This window comes from Podarcis tiliguerta (genome assembly GCF_965153285.1).
Source record: "Podarcis tiliguerta genome assembly, chromosome: 6".
Taxonomy (NCBI): Eukaryota; Metazoa; Chordata; class Lepidosauria; order Squamata; family Lacertidae; genus Podarcis; species Podarcis tiliguerta.
Genome location: NC_139539.1, coordinates 35,443,801 through 35,465,475, shown reverse-complemented (window position 1 = coordinate 35,465,475; position 21,675 = coordinate 35,443,801). Strand labels below are relative to the sequence as shown.

Sequence of the window (21,675 nt, the reverse complement as noted above, 5' to 3'; positions counted from 1 at the left end):
TAGACTATATTTCAAGATTGTCATACGTTACTCTACAACCGGCAGAGTTGGAGTAGGACCAGGGAGACAAGGGTTCAAATCAGTTATGCAGCTCATCTTGGGCTAGTCACTGTCTCTTAGCTTAACCTACCTCACAGGGTTGTTGTGAATATAAAATAGGGATGAGGAAAATCATGTGTGCCACACTGAGCTTTGTTGAAGCATGGTGGGATATACATTAAAATAATAAAAAAATGATTATTTAATTAATAACTATTAATATTCACTGCTTTGTTTTTGGTGCCTGCTAAATACTTCTTTGTTTAGGCAAGCCCATCTGGATATGTATCTTTATTATGTATGGTTTAAGGTGATGTACATTTTTAGCAACTGCTGGTTTTACTTAGATTTTGACAAATATGTAAGTTAGATTGCTTTTAACGTTCAATTTTTACGAACACTTTTTACTGAATATTTTATATTCTCTGTAAATTGCATAGAGGTTATGGATGATTAAGCAGTCTACACAACCTGGGTTTTTATTTTTTAAAAAATGAAAATATAATGGTTTATAACACATATTTTATTTTTTATTCTTAGTATATTTTAATTTCTTTTATATATATAGAATCCATTTGTTTAAACGGGATATCAATAATTAGAAACAAACACATAAATTAGCAGTGTGAAGCAGCCCTAAGTAAGCGCTTGGGCCAAAGTCAGGAAATAGGAAACGGCCACTTGGAGGAAATGTGTCATTGACCCAGCTGCCCCCCTTCATTCTATCCACCAGGAGCTGCTAGACTTTGAACCAGTTGGCAGTTGTGTCCTGCTCTTTTTACAGGGTCACTTTCTCTCTCCCTGCAGGTACATTGGGGCCCTGGGGGCAAGGGTGATCTGCGACAACATCCCTGGACTGGTCAACAAGCAGCGACAGCTGTGCCAGAGTTACCCAGACATTATGCAGTCTGTTGGGGAAGGAGCAAAAGAGTGGATCCGGGAATGCCAGCACCAATTCCGTCACCACCGCTGGAACTGCAGCACTTTGGACAGGGACCACACAGTCTTTGGCAGGGTCATGCTACGAAGTAAGTCCCAAGAGCAGCTCGCCTTTTTGCAGAGAGCCCCACTGAATGGTGCAGCATAGGAATCTTTGACCTGTGATTATGATGTTCTCGTTTGAAAAAGGTCAATGTTGCCTGTCTCTCTGTGCTTTATTTATTAATTACTGATTTATCATTCCTATGAGGCATCTCAAACCGACTTCCTGCATCATGCTGGCATCCGCCTGTCTCGGGAGACAATGGAGGGTGCCTCCAGGGTAGGGCTGCCATATTTTAGAAAGTGAAAATCCAAACACAAAGATTGTTGAGCTTCTTTTGCAAAATCTCATACAAATAAAGTTTCAGAGCTACTTTTTCAGAACCTGCCAAAATCAGCACCTCCGATATGGGTTGCCGTACATCCGGATTGTCCTGGACGTTTCAGCAATTTCCACCCAGATGCTGTTCCCAATGGCTGAATCCTGGGTATGTCCGGGAAATTCTGGACGTATGGCAACCCTACTCCAGGGTTAAGCCAAACTGCTCCATTAGCAGCACTTAATCTCTCCGGGCCACAAGCTTGGGCAGTGTGTATGGAGCTCCTGGTCTGCTTAGATGACAAGACTCCCCTCTTGGCCTCGCTGATGTGGTCCAAAGGAAAGGAGAACAACATGTTTGGCACTAGCTTGGCTGCAGGGGTTGGTGGAAGGAAGCATACAAGTTGCCATCGAACTGTTTTAGGGACTCCACTCTGGATTTGTGTAGGGTTTGCTCCTTAGCCTTTTAAAAGAGTATTAGACAAATTCCTGAAGGATAAGGCTATCAGGTCTACTAGCTATGATGGCTATGGTATATCTACACTTTTGGAGGGAGTATGCCTCTGAATACATTTCTGGTGAACACAAGTATGGAGGGAAAGTGGCAGGCACGATGCTGCTCATCTTAATCACTTGGCTGCCTGCCATAGTTTCCCCCCCTCTGTCATTTAAGAAGAGATCTGCAACAAGTTTTTACCAAGCTGTTTATTGCCTAGGTGGGTTCACTGTGAAATAATTTTATTGAAAATCTTGAATGCTGTGGCTTTAGCACCTTTCCAGGCTTCAGGAAACAGAAGCAAATAAAATGGACCACTTACTTATTATTTTGAATTTAAGATTTATGGAAGCAGGTACAACTTTACAAAGACTTGAGGTTGGCAATATCCTTAGTATAATTTCACAGCTTATGTGCGCCAATTCAGAAAGAAAGATCCCCACATGGAAGTAGCCCTTATGAACATGAGAACATAAGAAGATCCTTCTGGATTAGGCCAATGGCCCATCAAGTCCAGCATCCTGTTCTCACAGTGGCCAACCACTCAAACAGGACCCAAGCACAAGAGCGCTCTCCCCGCCTGTGATTTCCAGCAACTGATATTCAGAAATAATATTGCCTCCAACTGTTATTGTGTCCATCACGGCCAGGAGCCTTTCTGTGTCGCTCCATCTCCTGGGTCATTTTGGTTGCTCTTTTCTGAACCTTTTCCAACTCAACAATATCCTTTTTGAGGTGTGACGACATGCACACATACATGCACACATACATGTAAATGTGTACAGAGAGAATGGGGTGGAGAGGCAGAGAGAGAGAGTTTGGGAGTTTCTTAGAACTGGAACTCTCAGATCCGGCTTCATACCTGACTGGGACAGACTCACATTTACGAGACAAGTCTGCAGGCATAGCATTTAGCTTTGTCCAGGAAGGAAGAATCTTTTGCTAATCGCTGTGGACAGAGCAAGGCCTAAATTACCCTGCATGATGTCTTGGCTTCCCCTGTATACTAAGCAAACAGTAATAGGATATGTCACTGTGCTGGGAAGTAGCCACTTCAGAATAGGAGAGAACACCTCTGGAAGCATGAGCTTGAAAGTAAACTGTAACAGGATATATAAATATTTGGCTAGCGGGAGCTGGCTGGGAATCAGCTGCTGGGGCAAAGTTTGTAGTCACCCTGCATAGTGCAAAAGGCCAAGCCACAGCTTTGACCTTCCTCTCAAAGAGGGACTGTGGTCAGGGAATAAAACACACCCCTGTGGAAGGCCTCACACATCAGTGTCTAAAAGCTCCCGTGTGCCCTGCCCTGGCTGTGCCAATAGATGTGTTTCAGCCCTGCCCCAAATGTTACAAACACAGGGAAGCACGCAGGGGCAGAAAGTCAGTGCTTAGTGTGTATAGAAATGGTTTTGTGCACTACCCCAATGTTCTTCACAGTCTGCATACAAGTATAGGAAAGTGCATAGACACCTCTTTGTCCTTGATTTTTACAAAGAAAATAGTGCAGGGACAGGATTCACATCTCCATAATGCCTTTTACTATAATGTTGTGCAATGTCAGACTGATATAGGCTAACACCAAATCAGTAAGTTTGCCTACCAGATAAGCATCTCAGCCTACTTACACTTATCCTGCCATAATATTTGGCAGGAGCCTTCCTTCTCTTTGCAAATTTGATTGTAGTCAGGTAGTCCATTAACAAAACAGTTTTGCATCTGTAGTAGTCTATTTTGCTTCCACGTTTGAGCTGATCTTTCTTTTTGCTTGGCAGATTGAATATAGTATAGTTGTTTTCCCACTCCCTTTAACATTGTGGTACAAGATGTTATGGGATATGCCATACATCTCACATAGTCACTAGCAGGGAATCTTTTTGATGATAGGCACACTGCTTTAGGACAAGTTATGCATGTGAATATTTTTAATGGAACCTTGTCTCAAGTTAAATCAATAAAAGCCAAGCACTGTCTGGCTGATCTTACCTTCGGTCCCTATTTCTAGAAAGCAGACCTGCCATTTGCTTCTCCAACTTCTGCTGAAGGATGCTAGATTGCACCACTGGCTTTGAAGCTGCTATCCGAAGGCTGCGTCTGAGGAACGCAACAGTGTGGTTTTGATTTGCAGCTGTTTTTATGGCCATTATAAAAACAGATGCGAACTCAAAGCAGAACTATAAAATACCAGGCAGCATCCTGCACTGCGTGGGGACTTGCCAGGCGATTTACAGCTTCTGGAAGGAGCAGTACTATATATGCATTTATCCAAAAAAAGACAACAGCCACCCAGATATGATGGGAGGATCGTGCTGTTCAGACTCAGGGGGTACAAGGAGAGAGGTGTGGAACCAGAAAGAATAATTTCTACAGATGCATGCAAACATGTGAACAAAGAAGTCCCAAGATATCTGAACCTTGGCACATTGTGGAGATGAAGGCAGGCGGACAGAGGATCAGACAGACTCTCCAAAGAAATTTGCTCATCTTCTGTCAGCAGACCTTTCTTCATTAGGGCCCTACACCCTTGTCTTCCAGGCTGCTTCTCAAAGGCATTTTACCTCCAAGAAGTCCATTTTCATAGCATCCTCTTCAGCAGGACCCTCACTGTTGCTTGATCATTGAATTTACCCAACTCCAATCCCTGCTCAAAACCAGAAAATAATCTAAGGATCTCGGACGCCTGACTTTGTATCCCTTGTTTTGTGCATCATCAACATAGTGAATCCATGGCTCATCAAGGTAGCAAGTGAGCCTTGCCTTTGTGTCTTTGTGTCCTTTGTGTCTCATCAAGTTGTGTAGCACCCCCCAGAATATCTCCTCTACAATGGTTAACATAGTTTCATTGTTAGCCTTGCTAGGCTTGGGGTGCCAATCAAATAGCCGATGAAATAAGCATCTGATATTTTACTGTTATCACATATTGCCAACTATCCCATGAAGTCCAAAATGTTCTTCTGTAGGTAATGGCGTGTACTTTTTATTGGATCACACTGACCACAAACATCCCCTTCCTGATAGCTTCCATAATCTTCCCTGTTATATCCCTACCCCAAATGAGAGTCAGTGTGGTGTAGTGGTTAAGAGTGGTGGACTCGTAATCTGGTGAACTGGGTTCACTTCTTTGCTCCTCCACATGCAGCTGCTGGGTGACCTTGGGCTAGTCACACTTCTTTGAAGTCTCTCAGCCCCACTCACCTCACAGAGTGTTTCTTGTGGGGGAGGAAGGGAAAAGGAGATTGTTAGCTGCTTTGAGACTCCTTAAGGAGGTGAAAGGCGGGATATCAAATCCAAACTCTTCTTCTTCTTCTACCCCAAAAGAAGCAGCTGGGACTGTTCTGTGCTAAAGGATAAACTAAAACCCTTGTATACAGCAGCTTCTCCTACAGGTGATTTGGTCTTCAAAGAAGAACTAGTAGAGCTGAAAAAAGAAAAAAAAATCCATAGGAAGAGTGGCACAGCTCACAAAAGCCCCAGAGTCTCACAGTTATTACCATAACTGAATGTAAAGGCTGGCTTTTGTCTTTCATGGTTACTACTATGCATGCTTTATGTGCTTAATTTCATTTTAAATCACAATAATGCATGTAATTACCAATAGATCAATGATGTTTTGGCTGCTCAAATGGTCAGCACTGCTCCCCATGCAACAGACTTCTAGGAGTTCCATAAACCTTACGGCTTGGAATGCCTCTATAGTAAAAAGCCCAGACTCTCCTCATAATAAGTAGACTGTTCTCTATGATTTAATGCTTTACTTCAATTATGAAATATTTGCATACTCTCTCTAAATTGCTAAATATGTACAGATGTGAAAAATAAGAAGGGAGAAAAAAATGTTGAAGAGATAGCTGTGATTAGTGAAGATTGCTAAATATCATGAATGCACATAGACTAGATTAAAATTAGATTACAAAATCAGTTCAGAATGGAGAAAGAGAAGGGGTTCCTAATATATATACTTGAACTTCACATTGAAAGTTAGTTCCAGCGGTTTTTCTTATAAGAGAACAATGGCAAATGTAGGAATCCAATTTGTAAGATTTCTTAAGGAAAAAAACCTGGAAGTAATGATCTCATTGTGCTCGGTTGACTGCACTAGTCTAAGTGTATTTAAAAAAAGAAAAGAAAGGGTATATCAAAGACTTTGATCTTAAGCAAAAGTACTTGGAAATTGATCTGAATCAGTGTTGTTATTGTAATTTATATACCGCCTTTTATCCAAAGATCTCCGGGCAGTGTACAAAACCACTTAGCTTCTGACTCCTGGCTCACTATTCTTGTTTCTTGTTTCCCACCCATTTGGCAGGTAGCAGGGAAGCTGCCTTCGTCTATGCAATCTCCTCCGCTGGAGTTGTATACGCCATCACCAGGGCTTGCAGCCAAGGTGAGCTCAAGGCCTGCAGTTGTGATCCCCACAAGCGGGGCCGCTCGAAGGACGAAAGAGGGGAGTTTGACTGGGGGGGCTGCAGTGACAACATCAACTATGGGATCAAATTTGCAAAGGACTTTGTGGATGCCAAAGAGAAAACAGTGAAGGATGCCCGGGCCCTGATGAATCTGCACAACAACCGCTGTGGCAGAACGGTTAGTAGCATGAATTCTTAGCAGCTTGGCAGTGGCTGATATGAGTCGTCCTGTATGGTTCAATTCAGTTGTGGTTGGAGGGGGGGCGAGAAAGGGTGGGGTTGCTTATCTGCCTTCCTAACACTGAGCATTGCTGCCAGTTCCTGACAGCCGGAGGGCAAGCTGAAGGGGATCTCAGCATGGTTTGGGTGCAGCGGCAAGAGCATAAGATTGGTTCTACCCAGTGGCGTAGCGTGGGGGTGCAGGGGGGCCGGCCACACCGGGAGCAACATCTGGGGGGGCGCGCTCGCACTCGCAGCTCTCTGCCCCTACCTGGCTCACTCACTCTCTCTCATCTGGGGGGGGACGCAAATTACTTGCCTTGCCCGGGGTGCTGACAACCCACGCTACGCCACTGGTTCTACCACCTCAGGCACATGGTGCTGAGCATCCCACAACTCACCCTCTCAGGAACTGGCAACAAGATGTAGTGACAGGAAGGCAGGTGAGCAACCCTATCCTGCTTGTTTCACCCCACTGATTGTGCCAGCTAATAATTTTGAATACAACCACCCAGAGCCCTTTCTGTGCTACAGATCTCAGCCCGTGGAAAACGCTGACATCTCAGATTTAATTGTTGGAGAGAGAGACCTGGATTTTGTTAGTGGGGCTCTAGTCCTTTGGACAAGAACAAGGCCTCATTCAACAGGAACTCCCTTCCCCTCATGTAGACCAGGCTTCCTAATCAAAATAAGCCAACGGATGGGAGTCCGTGGCCCTCCAGTTTTTGTGAGACTAGCTGCCATCATTCCTGGCCATTGACTTTCCTGGCTATTGCTGATAAGAACTGCAGTCCAATAACTTTTGGAGGGCCACAGGTGCTCCATCCCTGGCCTAAGAAGAGTTTAAACCAGGGGTGGTTAACCTGTGTTGGACTTCTATCAGTGGCAAAAGGTAGGGAAGGGGAAATCATGCCATACTCAGCCACAGACCCAAGGAGAGATTTGGCATTGCGCTGTGTCAAACATTCTGCCAGTGCAAGCATTTCAGCTTGCCTGACAAAATGACCCCCCTCTCCTCCCCCCCTGCGATGCTGTTCTGGGGGATTCTACACACACACACACACACACACACACACACCAACCAATTTCAGGGGGCATGCAGAGGAAGGGGAGAAGCCCTGTTGCACAAGTGGCAGTCCTTGCATTGGCTTCCACTGATGGCTTTCATTAGTTAAATCCCTTCCATGCCTGCATATAAATACAATCAATTTCTGTTCCGTCAAGCTGGCATTCTTTTTAGCCAGAAAGGCGTGCCTCTGTAGCATCATTACAGAAAATTTGCCTCCATTCATGCAGTGATAGTTATCCATTTCAGCACAAGCATTTTCAATCAGGTCATTAAAGGTTCCTTAGATTTGCTTCCAGTTGGGATGGATCTTGGCTCTAATAGACTAGCCCAAGGATTTTGACAAAAGAAGAGCTGCAGGTATTGTTCATAGGGTTGGCGGGTCTTTTCTATAACTAGTGAAAATGCCCTAAATGGAAACATAGGAGAGGTAAGCAAGGCAAAAGTGTCTGAGGCAGCGATAACCAACACAGGAGCATTATTAAAGCAGTTTTTGTCCATAATGGGAACACGTAGGGTCATTTATAGGGTTGATACTGTCTCTTCTGTTCCAGGCTGTGAAGCGTTTCCTGAAACTCGAATGCAAATGCCATGGCGTCAGCGGCTCCTGCACTTTAAGGACTTGCTGGCTGGCAATGTCGGACTTCCGCAAAACAGGAGACTACCTCCGGAAGAAATATAACGGTGCCATCCAAGTAACTATGAACCAGGATGGCACTGGGTTCACTGTGGCCAATAAAAACTTCCGCAAACCCACCAAAACGGACCTTGTATATTTTGAGAATTCGCCCGATTACTGTGTGATGGACAAGTCTGCAGGTAAATGGCTCCTTTGACCAAACAGCAGGCTTTCTGTGCCCTTACTCGCTAGCTATCCTTCTCTCATGGGGACCAGCAATTTTATTCTAATCATAAATGCCCAGGACATCTTCAACATTGGGGTGAACAGCATGCTCCCCCATATTTCATGACAGGAGGCTAGTTTAGGGAGTGCACAGGGTTACGGGTGAATAGCACACACAGCAGAATGGCAGACAGGGGTTCAGGAGGACTATCTGGTGTCTCTTGTCAGTGCCCCCTCCTGGCCCACGGCATCTGCCACTTGGGACAGCTGCCTCACTCTTCCTAATGTTAATGCTGGCTCTGATGCATTTCCTGCCTTGCCCAAGCCAGTTTATTATTGTTGTAGCACATTATTAAGACTGGGCATATATTCATTCCCAGGAATATAGGAAACTGCCTTATGCTAAGCCAAACCATTGGCTCTAGCTAGCCCAGTATTGTCTACAATGACTGGGAGCGGCTCTCCACCCACAGATGTCACGGACTGAAGCAGAGACCTTCTGCACGCAATGCAGATGCTCTAGCACTGAGCTATGGCCCTTCCCTTTCAGTCAAGGGCGACCTATACAAGTCAAAGGCATTTTTCGGATGCTTTAGGTTGCACTGCTTCAGATAAGTGCTTGTAGAATTTGCTGCCATGTACACTGTGGAAAGGAACCCATAACTAAAGCTGACATAAGCCGAGTGTATAAGGTTTCCAGATTTTTGCTCTTCATCAGCAAACCAAATGAAAAATCCAATGAAAGTATTCTTCTATTTTTACAGGTTCGTTAGGGACAGCCGGACGAGTGTGCAACAAGGTCTCGCGTGGGACCGATGGATGCGAGGTTATGTGCTGTGGCCGAGGCTATGACACCACCCGCGTGCGGCGAGTCACCAAATGCGAGTGCAAATTCCACTGGTGCTGCGCTGTCCGCTGCAAGGAGTGCGAGGACACCGTGGACGTTCACACGTGCAAAGCACCCAAGAGGGCAGAGTGGGTGGACCAAACCTGAGACAGTGTGAGCCAGAGGGGGGAAAGCAAAACTGGCACAGTGCCCCAGGGCTTGGGCATTCTGGGAATTGTAGTTCAACTGCATGGCTTTTATTTAATTAATTCTGCAAAGCACTACAGAGAAGACTACATTTCCCATGGGGATAGCGAGCTCTTCTGTTCACCCAGTAGAACTCATTCCTCTAACTTTAAAAAGGAATTTTCAAATGACACAGAACTGTGAAAAGCTTCCTTTGCCTGGCGATATTGTCCAAAGAACAAATAAATAAAAAGAGGGAACAATGCAGCTGCGTAGGAGCACAAGAGACTGAGGAGCAGGTTACAATTAGCTGGAGAACCTTGCCTCTCTCCAGGGAATGTTCAGCAGTATATTATAAAATGTTGCCTAACCTGCAGAAATCCCTCCATCTACCCTGGAAGAAAGTACTCTATTTCCCAAAAGAAGATGGCTGTATAGTCCTAAGGAACTACATGTTCTGCTATGGATCTCCACTCATACAGAGGCCACCATGCCTGCACTATGGACATTAGCTGAATAACAGCAACATTGTGTAAAGGGACTTCGTTACCGTTTCCTTTCTAATGGAAAGCAAACTGTGGAGTTACAAAGTTGGCAGCCGAAAGAAAAACCAGTATCTACATGCAGAGGGGAAAAAGTTGAGAGTACATGTGTATGTCTGGATGCGCTGGTAGGTTCTAAAGGAAACTAATATAAAGGTGACTTTTTGGTACAAATGCACTTGTACATCATGTAGACTGCTTTAAATACTTTAAATCAAAATCCCATATAAACCTGTATCAGAAAATGGTGTTCTTTGCTTTGTGGCTTTCTACAATCGTGGCTAGCAAGGTGAGTAATGGGCAGGTTCTTGCCCTATGTTATTGCTGCACTCCACAACTGTGGCACTTCTAGACTATAAGGTCAAAGCAAAGTTCTTGAGGCTAAAGGCAGCATAACAGTGCTATCAGATCACCAAGCTAACACTTCTCTTTTGTCTCTGCATTTCTGAAAACTTTCATCACCCCCCCTCCCACAATCCTTGCATATTTCTCTTTTCTGTCAGTCTACGTTCCCTGGCCACACTGTTGAATGTTTCTCTTCTACCATAGCCTCATGTGCAACTGTTGGAGATGCTTCAGTTTGGGCCTCTGCTGAGATTACAAAAAGGCAGCCATTGTTGTATCCGTTTTCCACTCCTTCCAGGGTGGGACAGGCAAACACAAATCTCTTATGTTGTGATTCTTTCCTTGTGGGGGTTGGACCAGATGACCCTTTGGGTCCCTTCCAAGGAGTACTTGGGTCATGGTCTCATGGAGTCACATGCAGCTCCTAAGCCATAGCTTTGATCACCTGAAATCTAGTGCAGGGTTTGACCCCCATCTTGTGAATCAAGTCATTAAGCCAAGCTCTGTAAATGAATCCTTTAGGATGCAGAGTCACTGTTTGGCCCCTTGCACCAGAAGAGACCTGCAAGTATTAAAAGGGTCCTATAAGGATCGTTTTCAAAACCATGATTATAAAAACTGTTTGGCAATACAAACCCAAGTGTCAGTCTTTTGTGCGACATCATTTCACAGTTTCACGGCGACTGTCTCTGGAACATAACTCCTTAGGATGAAGCCAGGACTGTTAAGCTTGTTTAGGTTCACAGTGTTGTTATAGCTTTTGCGAGCTCAGCAGAAGCCAATGAATCAGTCTAAAGCCACATGGCACACCCACGCCACAGGGGATGAATCAGTTTTGTTGAATAAATGCAAATACCCAACTATGGGAGCTTCGCATCTGCAATCAGCATATTGGCCTCACTGTTATGCAATAGCTGCATTGCACGTGTCTGCCAAGACAGGCCACAGCAGTGTCGGAACCATATTAACTTCCTGAACCAGTACACATCTCCTTAAGCACAGATCTCACCTTGTTTGGTGGGACTTACTCCCAAGTAAATGTGCAGAAGTTTGCAGCTTGGGCAACTTAACTTAAACAAGCAAACAAACCAACAAAACCCCTGTTAATAACCTCTACAGAACTTTTGAAGGTACAAAGTGCCCGATAATCCTACATAGTCCATGTCCAAACCAAATATTTCACCTAATGCATATTACCTTTTAGGAAGTCTCAGGTTCAATGTCCAGCATATCTAGATAGAGTTAGGAAAGACCCAAGCTGAATCTCTGGAAAGCCATGGGCCAGTCATTGGGTGTTGACATTTCTGAGCTAGGCAGATCAATAATTTGACTCGGCATATGTCAGCTTCCTGTGTACCAGCTCCCTTTCACTCTCTGATGCAGCATCAGGGATGGAGACCATGGCAACTGGACCTGCAGATTTCAGACAACATAGTAGCCTTTTCCTAGGCACAAAGACCAAAGATGTGTTGAGAGAATCTTAATGTATGGCTGGGAAACGTTTGTGGGGGGTTTTAACCCAAGGGCCACATTCCCTTCTGGGAAACCTTCTGAGGGCCATATGCCAGCAATTGGCAGGACCAGAGGCAAAAGTGGGTGGAGCAATGAACATGAATATCACTTTTGTATGGTAGACTAGTTTCTACACATGTCCACACACCCATCTCTGTCTTCTATCCATGCAAGCAAGAAACATTATTAGATTTTATGGAGATTTTTCCAGTCTACAAAAATGCTCAAGGAGAATACAGGGCTGGAAAGGAGGTGTGGCTGTCGAGAGTCCTACAGAGACCTGGAGGTTCTCCATTCCAGTCTTAATGGAAAATATCAGCATTGCTAGCTTAGACAGTGGTGTACCTTATTGGGGGTCAGCAGCAAGATCGTATTTCATTCCTGGCTTTTTACAAATTCAAAAGGTGTTTTCCAACGTTCAGATATATGTTCCAATATATATGATGCAGACTTGACATTGCAGAAAATTGCTAGCCTGCACCTTTCAGGGTGCTGTTGCTGCAGAACATCTAAGTTCTCATTGCTCAAATAGGAGAGAGAAAAAAGATTTGATAAGCTCTTGCCAACTAATAGTGACTGAATTGCAATGCTACATAAAGCAGTCTTCCTAAATTGCATTCACACCTTTAAGGAAGTATTTTAATGGTTAAGCAAAACTGGATCATCATTAGATCATCCCTTATCAAACGTTATGCTGAAAGTCTCCCAAGGCTATTCTGTGCCTGAAAGGGGTATGTTCATAAGAATAGAATAAGTCCAAGAAATGTTGAGAACAAATGACACCTAGCTTTCCCATTGTCTGGTTGGGGAGAGAACACAAACCTGGGAACATGGTCCTCTGCTGCCATGGCAACAAGCAGCTCACCTTTGAAACTTCCCCACCTTCACAAGAAGGTCACATCTCCTATTCTTTCTGGTGTGGCATTGACACAGTTTGCTGCTGGCCTGCAGAAGCTTTGATGAGAGCTATACACTCAGTACCAGGCAATATGAACAGCAGGGAGCTCAACTTAAGGAAAGAAAGAGGAAGAACATTATGAAAGCATGGGCAATGTCAAATGTTGCATTACAAATCCAAACGTTTTCCTCATTTGTTTCAACAAAATAAGCAATATATACCTTTTAAAAATCCCCTCACCGTTTTCACCATTGCTTTAATTGGATTCTATTATTTGCATTCCAATTTGACACTTGAAAGACTTCTAAAACCCTTGCTTCACCCGACCAGTTTTCCTTCTCATTGGCCTGCTTACCAATAGACATACACATACATTTTCTCAGTATTCTTTACTCCAGCTCTACAAGGTAGGTCAGTATTATCATCTCTATAGCACAGCTGAAGGACTAAGGCTAGAACACAGTAGCTTGCTTAAGACCACTTAGTGCAGGCATGGCCAAACCTGGCCCTCCAGGTGTTTTAGGACCTCAGTTCCCATCATCCCTGACCACTGGTCCTGTTAGCTAGGGATGATGGGAGTTGTAGTCCCAAAACAGCTGGAGGGCCAAGTTTGGCCATGCCTGACTTAGGGCAATGGTGAGGAACCTTTGGCCTTCCAGATGTTGCTGCACTTTGGCCTTCCAGATGTTGCTGGCTGGAGCTTATGGGAGTTAGACTTCAATAACATCTAGATGGCCACAGGTTTCCCACCACTGACCCAACAAGTTCAAGGCAGTGGTAAGATTCAAAGCATTAGCTTCTTGTTTCACAGTCTTTAAAAATGTCTTTTTATTATAAAGAAAAATAATACAAAGTATGCTTTCCATTGCAATTGCAGGCTATGTTTCCATTGCAATTACATTTTTTTTAAAAAATCAAAATAAGCTTGAATTGGTATTACAAAACTGAAAAGCAGTTATAAATATTTATGTCAATGTTATATTTAAGCAGAGAAATTAATAAATCGGCGCCACAATAAACTTTCCCCCTGTCTTTTGTTTTCTCTTTCAGTGTCACAGTTTATGTAACTTGGCATTTAGGCAGGGGGCCAAATTTTAGTAATCAACTCTTTCATAGAATATATTTTATGCACTTCACCCCTTTTTTTTTTTTTGCAGTTACAATTTTAGCAGCCATCAGCAAACCAGAAGTTAGGCAAACCATAACCATTAGGATTCCCCTCTCATATTTCTAACTATCTTACATAACAAACAGCAGCAGTTCAGTGCCTATGAAATGTTGCTCACATTGTTTCTTTCAGAATGTTATCTCAATATGCCTGCATCTTAGAGCATTTCCACCACCTATGAATGAAGTATGTACGAGAGCAGTTGCATCTCAAACTCCTCATGTATTAGATTAATTTAGGGAGAAATAAGATACCAAACACGTAGAATCCTCTTTCATGGGAATATAAAACAAAGGAGAATTGCTTTTGGTAAGGGTTTTGGGTGGAATTGAACATAGTATTATTACAAATTTTCCATCTGCACAAGCGTATCATCTTGCTAGATGGAACAACCCGCCCTCCCAGTGCAGTGTCTCTCAACTTGCCCCCAGAGCCAATTTGGGGTGGGCACATGGGGGAGCAGCATTGCACAATTGGACGCTTCTGCTGATAAGACTTGTTAGCTGAAACCTGCCCTTTGTATCAGTCTGCATCACTTATTGCAATTTCAAGCATTTTCTCCCAATCTTGTTTTAAATTACCTCTTACATCACAGTCAGGGGTACCCCAGGGGTAATCTGTGACCCTCCAGATAGTACTTGTCTGCAACTATTATCATTCCTGGGCATTGGCTAAGTTGACTGTGGCTGACTTGACACAACCACCATCAGTCCCAGCCAGCATGGTCAATAATCGGGGGTTATGGGAGTTGCTACAATGGAACAGTTTCTCAAAATCAGTTATGTTACTACTCAGTGTACTGGCTCTTCCTGTTCTGATCACCTAATCATTCCAAATTGAAAACAATGAAAGCCAATTCAGATCCTCCTTCAGCCATCATTCCTTGATATCTCACAATCCCATTTTTAACCTATTTGGAAGACTTGGCTACAATTTAAAATTGTTAAAGGATTATTGAAGTTTTTGGTTGCAATATTTCACTTGCAGTCCATTTGGACATGGGACTTCTGATAGCCTCGAATTATCTACATTCTATAGGAAATTTCTGACATCCACATTTGGAATGATATTGCTTCTTACATTTGTTCATCAGATGTGTATCCATTTATTGGGGGGGGGGGGGGACTCAGCACACTCACAGCTCCAAGAGTGATCGTTCAGTCTAACTGATTTCTGTGAAGGTCTAATTCGTTCAATACTTTGGAATTAAAAAACGGTTTTTATGTATTAAAGGGTTTAAAGTTATCTCTTGTGCTAGTTATTGCTTACTCTCATTTTGTCTTTTATTCAGCAAAGCTGATAACTGAATAAAAGAATTCCTAGACAAAAAATGCTTTTCTGGCACCCCACACAATCTGTCAATCTACTTCAGATGAGTACTTAAAAAGAAGTATTTCTGCGGTTTCTGCATAACCTCATGTCCCTAATCACATGTGTAGATCTCTCAACCAATATCAACGTGCGATACTTTGTATAAAGAGGCTGATGCAGACCATTCTATGCATGCAGGTGCATGATCAGAAATTTCTCTTGGCAATCAAGATCTACTTGAGAGATATGTTGTCACATATTGCTCACCTTTACCAGGATTATAGCAATCCTAGAATAACTTTCAACAGAGCAAGAATAATTTCTAGGTGAAGGTTTACATTCCATCACTACTTTGAATTTTGGTATTATATGACTCAGAGAAATGGATTCTCTTACGATTCCATGTGAAGCAACATCTATTGCCTGGGTATTGGTTAGAATACCTTGTGGGATGTTTTTGTTCTCAACTCTACTCATAATGTGCTTTTGCTCTAACGTCATGTGCTCTAACGTCAGAGAACTGGGCCAAAACAAACAAGATGAATTTTAACAGGGAGAAATGTAAAGTATTGCACTTGGGCAAAAAAAATGAGAGGCACAAATACAAGATGGGTGACACCTGGCTTGAGAGCAGTACATGTGAAAAGGATCTAGGAGTCTTGGTTGACCACAAACTTAACATGAGCCAACAGTGTGACACGGCAGCTAAAAAAGCCAATGCAATTCTGGGCTGCATCAATAGGAGTATAGCATCTAGATCAAGGGACGTTATAGTGCCACTGTATTCTGCTCTGGTCAGACCTCACCTGGAGTACTGTGTCCAGTTCTGGGCACCACAGTTCAAGAAGGACACTGACAAACTAGAACGTGTACAGAGGAGGGCAACCAAAATGGTCAAAGGCCTGGAAACAATGCCTTATGAGGATTGGCTAAGGGAGCTGGGCATGTTTAGCCTGGAGAAGAGGAGGTTAAGGGGTGATATGATAGCCATGTTCAAATATATAAAAGGATGTCACATAGAGGAGGGAGAAAGGTTGTTTTCTGCTGCTCCAGAGAAGCGGACACGGAGCAATGGATACAAACTACAAGAAAGAAGATTCCACCTAAACATTAGGAAGAACTTCCTGACAGTAAGAGCTGTTCGACAGTGGAATTTGCTGCCAAGGAGTGTGGTGGAGTCTCCTTCTTTGGAGGTCTTTAAGCAGAGGCTTGACAACCATATGTCAGGAGTGCTCTGATGGTGTTTCCTGCTTGGCAGGGGGTTGGACTCGATGACCCTTGTGGTCTCTTCCAACTCTATGATTCTATTCTATGATTCTACAGGATTTGGAAGAGCATCCTGCACAGCTTCTCTATTCCTATTCGGTACCACTTTGGCTTATGTTCAACAGAGATTTTGATGGGAAACACCCAATATATACCAGAGTCCATCCTTAGGATTCATTAGAAATTTAATTGCTCCAGTTATGCTGGAGAGAAATCTTAGCTCAGCTCAGAAATCCAGGGAATCCAAATTCTGGTTCATCAAAAAGTCATTGTTTCAAATCTTGTCATATAGAATTTCTGATTCTAACTGAGACCAGAGCCAAAAATACAAGAACAATCATATTGTGGCAAGTGCCCTACTAAACGTTACTGAAAATGTGTGGGAAGAGCTGGTCTGCATCAGCTCCATCTTATGCTCTAAGGTTTCACAAGAGTGCTACAGGTCACAGCAAGGAGTCATTGTTGCAAAAGAAGCTCTGCACTGATGGCTGGTTCTGCACCAGACTCGGACTTTGTCAGGTCATCCATCCCATCACCAGTGACACTTGTATGCTAATGCTTTCTTGGGATTTTCCTTCCCCATCCTGTTTGCTGCTGCATTAGCAAAATGAGTTGCCCAAGTCAGGCATGTCTGTGGTCATAGTGCAATTTCTAGAACAGTTGACAGATTTCAATGTAAATTCACACTAGTTGGTCCCAGTTGATCTACACTGCATTTTCATATGCTGCTTTTGAACAAAACCCAAATATTAAATACTATATTTTCAACCATAGACAGCCGTGCTGCTGCTTAGTCAAGTCTCACTGCCAAGCAGGACAACAGGCTGACCACAATATCCAAAGGGAAGATGCAAAGAACTGATAAGTATTTGTGGACTTTAGACTCAGTACACTGCCATTCTGCTTACGTTTTCCATCAGTGATTTGGGAACAGGGACTGCCCTTAAAATATAGGCCATCTGACAAGCCTACTGCCATCCACGACTCTGGAAATTACTAAATTACCATATATACAAACATTTTAAAAATCACAATTCTGAAATATATTTCAGTGAACAAGAAAGTCCCTGGATCAAATGCCATGAACACACAGTATCTACTGAAGCTACTCTTTTAGCCTCAACCAGCTCATCTGTAATATGGGTATAACATGAACTTTACAGGCTTGCTATACAGACCAAGATAGTGTATGTGTAGTTTCTCTAACATCCGGAAAGTGTAATATGAATGCCAAGGATTCCACTATTGTGGTACTATATTAAGATTTTGCAGCAGCTCCAAAAACCCGGTCAAGTTCGTATTTAAATTTTGGCCAGCTGCAGGCAGGTGCCTTCAGTTCAGACCGTCCAAATCCCTCCAGCATCTACAGATTACGTTGCTTGTACTCAGGTTTGCTGCTCCCCTCTCCAAATGGCATTACTAGAATTTCTGAAGGTGAAAGGGGAGACGAGAAGTTGAACTCAGCCCAGAGCCTTTCAAGCTTGCCCTAACAGACATGTTCATCAGCACCAAGATCTAATCTGCCGGGAAGAGCTCCCTTCATTTATCTTCATTATTGCCTCACCTGCCATCAATTTAAGACTTAAACCTTCACAACAAAACAAGCCTCCGCCCCCCCCCCCCTTCCCTGAGGGTAATGCTCGCTCAGTGGTCTGGAAAGGACCTCAGTGCTAAAAAAGAAAGAAAGAAAAAAGTGCTGAGGGGCAACAGCCGTTGATGAACACTTATTCGTCCTTGCAAAACTGCTTAGGAGCTCCCCTCTGGCAGGAATACCAGTGCTGAGGAGGCTACCAGACCTTACTTGATGAGTGACAGAGAATTTGGGAAAGTGGGGTGGGGTTTTAAGATGCCTTGCTCCATAAACAGTCCTGGACTATTTCTTCTGAGCCTCTCTCTGTGTGTGTTCAGTAAGCAGCAAAGATAGTTAAGAGTGCCTAAGGGCTCATCCAATACAGCCTGTCTCTGCAAAGGTGTGAGGGAGGGCAGTAGTTCTCTCTAGCAGCTGCATATTTTGGTAATTCCAGGAGCATGAACACTGAAGGAGGACTCATTCAGGGGCAATGTGTTCCTCAAAGCCCATCATGCAAAAAGATGCAATGCTGGTAAGAAGTTGACTGATAAAGTGGGGAAAATAAGCTTGCTGTCCTTTAATGCTTCCAGTGATGGCAGCAGTTAAAAGGTTTTTAAAAAGCAGAGGGTAAGGTGAAGAGATAAGGTGAATATTTTATCATGGAGCAACCATGAAAACAGAGTCATAGAGTCTTCACACATAAGTGATTTTTGGTACAATAAATATGCAGTTGTTTGTTGCAAGGAATCCTGAAGTCCTCCAAAACACTTCATGCTTCTGTTGCAAGGGAAAGAAAATTGCATTTTCCAAGCAAAACTAGGAAAATGCAATTATCCACCCCAGCCCCCCATGCTCCTACTGTGATTGTAAATGATGTGTGGAATGCAGTTGCCAAGTGAGTCACAGGCATTTGATTAAGTCCACTTTTTATGGCTGCTGAGCACTTCCCCAAAGCAACAGAAAGTGGTAATCCAATTTAGAAGTAGCAACCTTCAGGAAGGGGAAGGGCCATCAATTTGTGATAGAGCCCACAATTTGCATATGGAAAACTCTGTGCTCAAGTTCTCAAAATTTCCAGGAAAGAATCACAGGGAGCAGCCCATGGAATGTACTTGTTGGCCAATCAGTGTTGAATTGTGCTCATGTGTGCCATACAATTTCCTTAATCAGGTGGGTGGGAAGAGTGGTTTCCATAGGGAAATTACACAGCAGGGGAATAGTTAAACTCACCATTGCCCTAATATACAGTCCTGATCAGTTGTCCCTCCCCAGCCAGCTGATTTTTACAGAACTCACTTCCAGCACCTCTCTGGTGGGCACAATTGCCATTCTGAGAGAAAGAGGAGGGTGTTCATGGTGAGTTCCAGCACTTCTTTTTCTAGAAAAATAGCACTGATAATGAGATAGGAAATCCAATCACAGATCTTCAACATCCTGCCAAGTTGGGCTCTCAGAAAACTGAAAGTAGACAGGCTAATGGTCTTCCCACACAAGGTAGGTTTGTATATTAAAATGCTAACTTTGTCCAATAAATTTGCTTCTACTATTGGAAGGGGGAGGCAGAAGGGACAAATTAGCCATCCCTTTTAAAAGGACTCCCTTAATTGGTAAATCTAATAACATTCAGAACTCCCTACGTGCTCTCTTACATAATGTATCTGCTGTACTCAATTTTCCACTGAACGTGCACATTTCTCTTTTAAAAAGCAGATGTTTTCTATCTAGTGGAGCTTTTAAAAGGGGATGAGCCTTGTCAAGGATTCTGTTCCACTCACAAACCCTTCCTAAGTGATGTGTATTGTGTCTAGAAGAATCTCCACAGAAGATCATGTTCTAATAATCTTTAAATCTGCCATGTATGATATAGAAGGCTAGCGGGAGAGTTAATTGGTTTAAGAATGGATCACAGAGAACTGGGATGGAACAGTTGCAGTGAATTACACCAATTCCATCTCAAACAGAACGTGTGGGATACAAGTCAGGAAGATGCAGATGCAGTCTTTCAGAGCAGAAGATGAGTGAAGCCAAACGTGGGCCACAGCATGGGCACCTTTTGATAAAGTTGCCAGCTTCTTTATAAACATGTGCAGCTGTTTAAAGCACAGGGCCTGACAGACAAAAATTAGACGCTGAATTAGAAGCAGAAGCTTTCCTCACTGTTGCTTCTCTGCATGCTAGGAAAAGCTTATTGATTTGATTTTCTGCAGAGTAGTAGTAAACCTAAACATAAATTATGGCTCCAATCCCACTGTTGTCATGGGCAGCTAGTCTCATAAACAACTGTTGAGTCCAGTGGTAGACAAACATGTAAATATGTATCCAATGATTCATCAGACCAGCTCATTAAGTCTCAGATGAACAGTATGGTGAAGATGGAGATTATTTCATTAGTCTATATCTGCATTAGCAATTTATGTTGCTGGATATCTTCCTTGCTGGATAAGGATATTAGATTATGCTCCTTGCAAAAACATTGGTGTGTCCTTCATTCCTGTTGTACTTTTGCTGTGTCCAGTTCTGGACACCACCATTTAAGAAGTAGATTGGCAAGCTGGAGTGTGTGCAGAGGAGCATGACTGAGATGATCAACAGTCTGGAATCCAAGCCTTCTGAGGAACGGTTGAAGGAATTACCCGCCTGTTTAATCTGTGCCAGCAAAAAAGTTTAACCTACAAAAATTCTCTGTGCTAGACTTTTGCAGAAGTACAGGATCAAATGGAAGAGAGGGATGAGAAATTCTCAGCAAAGTTTAAAGGCTCACACCTGAATATATTCAAGATTAAAATTACAAAAGGAGGAGGGGAATAAAAGCCACATTAAGAACATTTGATGCTGCTAATTTTTATTTCTCGTAGTAATTTACTATTGCAATGACAAACTGCCATCCTTTTTTAATTTTAAAACAGGAAGTTATTTAGTGCCTTTGACATCATGCAGTCCATTTAACTGTTTACAACCATTCAACTGGGGAATTAGTGAGCTGTCAACATATAGTGTTTGAGGAATAGTCAGAAGCAGAAACTACAAAAAAGTTGCAGCATGGAGGGCTCTTGTCCATGGCTCTGGCCAGCCAAGCCCTCTAGGAATCTCCATTCCATTTGCCAATTCTTGCCTCCCCACTCCAGTCAGCATTCCATGGCCACTTATAAGCTCTGTCATTATTGGGCTAGACTTTTTTTTGGAGGGTGCCATCTTTGCCCACCCCCGTTTTTTTTATTTATTTCTGCAAACCCTAGGGCTTTACCAATCACTTTGCTACCTCCCTTTTCTTTTTCAGTGTGCCTGTTTTAGCAACAATTCTGTTGGCATTCACCCTCTGATTTAGTCACTATAAGAGGGAGACAGTGACTCTGTGTGTGTGTGTGTAGAGGGAACCTCTGAGTAAAAATAAAACAATCCTATTGGAATTTTCTTAACATGTGTCCATTGCTACTGGAATGTGCACATAAGCCCTTGGGTCCTTGTTCAAATAATAATTTTAAAAAGTCACTAAAATAAGTCTCTGCCTTTGCGAGGGTTGCTACTACTAAATCACCACATCAATGCGATGTACATATTAACAGCCCGCTCTCTTAAGCATTTCTTAACAGCTTTCCACCCACAGCAGGAATTCTGCTTCGCACATGCTAATAGTTGCTAATTTTCCCCTTGAGGGGGGTTAGATCTGTGCAATGAAAAGGGATG

General features: G+C 43.1%; 1 protein-coding gene across 2 annotated transcripts in view; it reads left to right on the top strand.

The window, feature by feature from the left end:
• The window catches only part of WNT2B (Wnt family member 2B), a 46,640-nt gene extending 32,940 nt beyond the window's left edge, over window positions 1-13,700 (top strand). The window contains exons 2-6 of one of the 2 annotated variants that reach the window (XR_014512205.1): window positions 847-1,067; window positions 6,139-6,416; window positions 8,078-8,342; window positions 9,132-13,171; window positions 13,279-13,700. Coding sequence is in view for 1 of the 2 variants with exons in the window: in XM_083444536.1 (XP_083300662.1) it covers window positions 847-1,067; window positions 6,139-6,416; window positions 8,078-8,342; window positions 9,132-9,361 (994 nt within the window). In the remaining variant the exon portion in view is untranslated. Of the gene's footprint in view, window positions 1-846; window positions 1,068-6,138; window positions 6,417-8,077; window positions 8,343-9,131 lie in introns of both variants that reach the window. The other variant, XM_083444536.1, reaches the window with a different exon arrangement.
• The last annotated feature ends 7,975 nt before the right edge of the window (window positions 13,701-21,675 follow it).